This window comes from Sciurus carolinensis, chromosome 15 (assembly GCF_902686445.1).
Source record: "Sciurus carolinensis chromosome 15, mSciCar1.2, whole genome shotgun sequence".
Classification (NCBI taxonomy): Eukaryota; Metazoa; Chordata; class Mammalia; order Rodentia; family Sciuridae; genus Sciurus; species Sciurus carolinensis.
The window spans coordinates 6,814,063-6,814,667 of record NC_062227.1 but is presented as its reverse complement, the minus strand read 5'-3'; the positions used below and the strand labels follow the sequence as shown (position 1 = coordinate 6,814,667).

Here is a 605-nt window from a genome sequence, read left to right as displayed (position 1 = left end):
GTTTTAAAGGGAGGGGGAAAAAATGGTCAGCAGCAATTCCATAAAACAGAAGGGAACCAATCCCTTACTTTCTTTTGCTTTTTGTGTCAGTTGTTTGAAAAACACTAGAAGCAGACATAAGGTTTTCTATATATTGTCCAAGAACTTGGTTTTCTGACTTTAGCTTCAGATTTTCTTCTTTAACTGCATCGACTCTTGCCGAGAGATCTTCAAGTGTGTGTTGGAGTTCCAACACTTGATTAATAAGTCGTGTTTTTTCCTCCAGTTCCACCTGATTTTCAGCATCAACTGCACCCATGTCAGCACTCATCATCTTGGGTAACAAACTTTTAGGACTTCAAGGTAAAATTCTTGATGAATGATCTTCCGTTTGAGGCTCCAGGAGGGGGTGGGAACAGGAGGATGCCTCAGACCGGGACACCTGGACCAACTGACCGGGATTTTTATTTAAACTGTGAAAAGTCTATCAATCTGGAGAGAATTAACATCTTTACTATTTTGGATCTTTCAGTTTCTCCATTTACTTAGATTTCTTTTTTTAATCAGTCTTTTTAGTTTCCAACATACATGTCTCATGAATATCTTGTTGAATTTAGATCTAAGTA

General features: G+C 38.0%; 1 protein-coding gene across 1 annotated transcript; it reads right to left on the bottom strand.

Moving 5' to 3' along the window:
• On the bottom strand, positions 1 to 404 carry LOC124965694 (short coiled-coil protein-like). The gene has a single exon (XM_047526835.1). The coding sequence runs from the start codon at positions 311 to 313 to the stop codon at positions 65 to 67; it is 249 nt and encodes an 82-aa protein (XP_047382791.1). The 5' UTR covers positions 314 to 404; the 3' UTR covers positions 1 to 64.
• Between the last annotated feature and the right edge of the window lie 201 nt (positions 405 to 605).

Coding starts and splice junctions, on each gene's coding strand:
- LOC124965694 (XM_047526835.1), bottom strand. CDS start 313: ATGATGAGTGCTGACATGGGTGCAGTTGATGCTGAAAATCAGGTGGAA.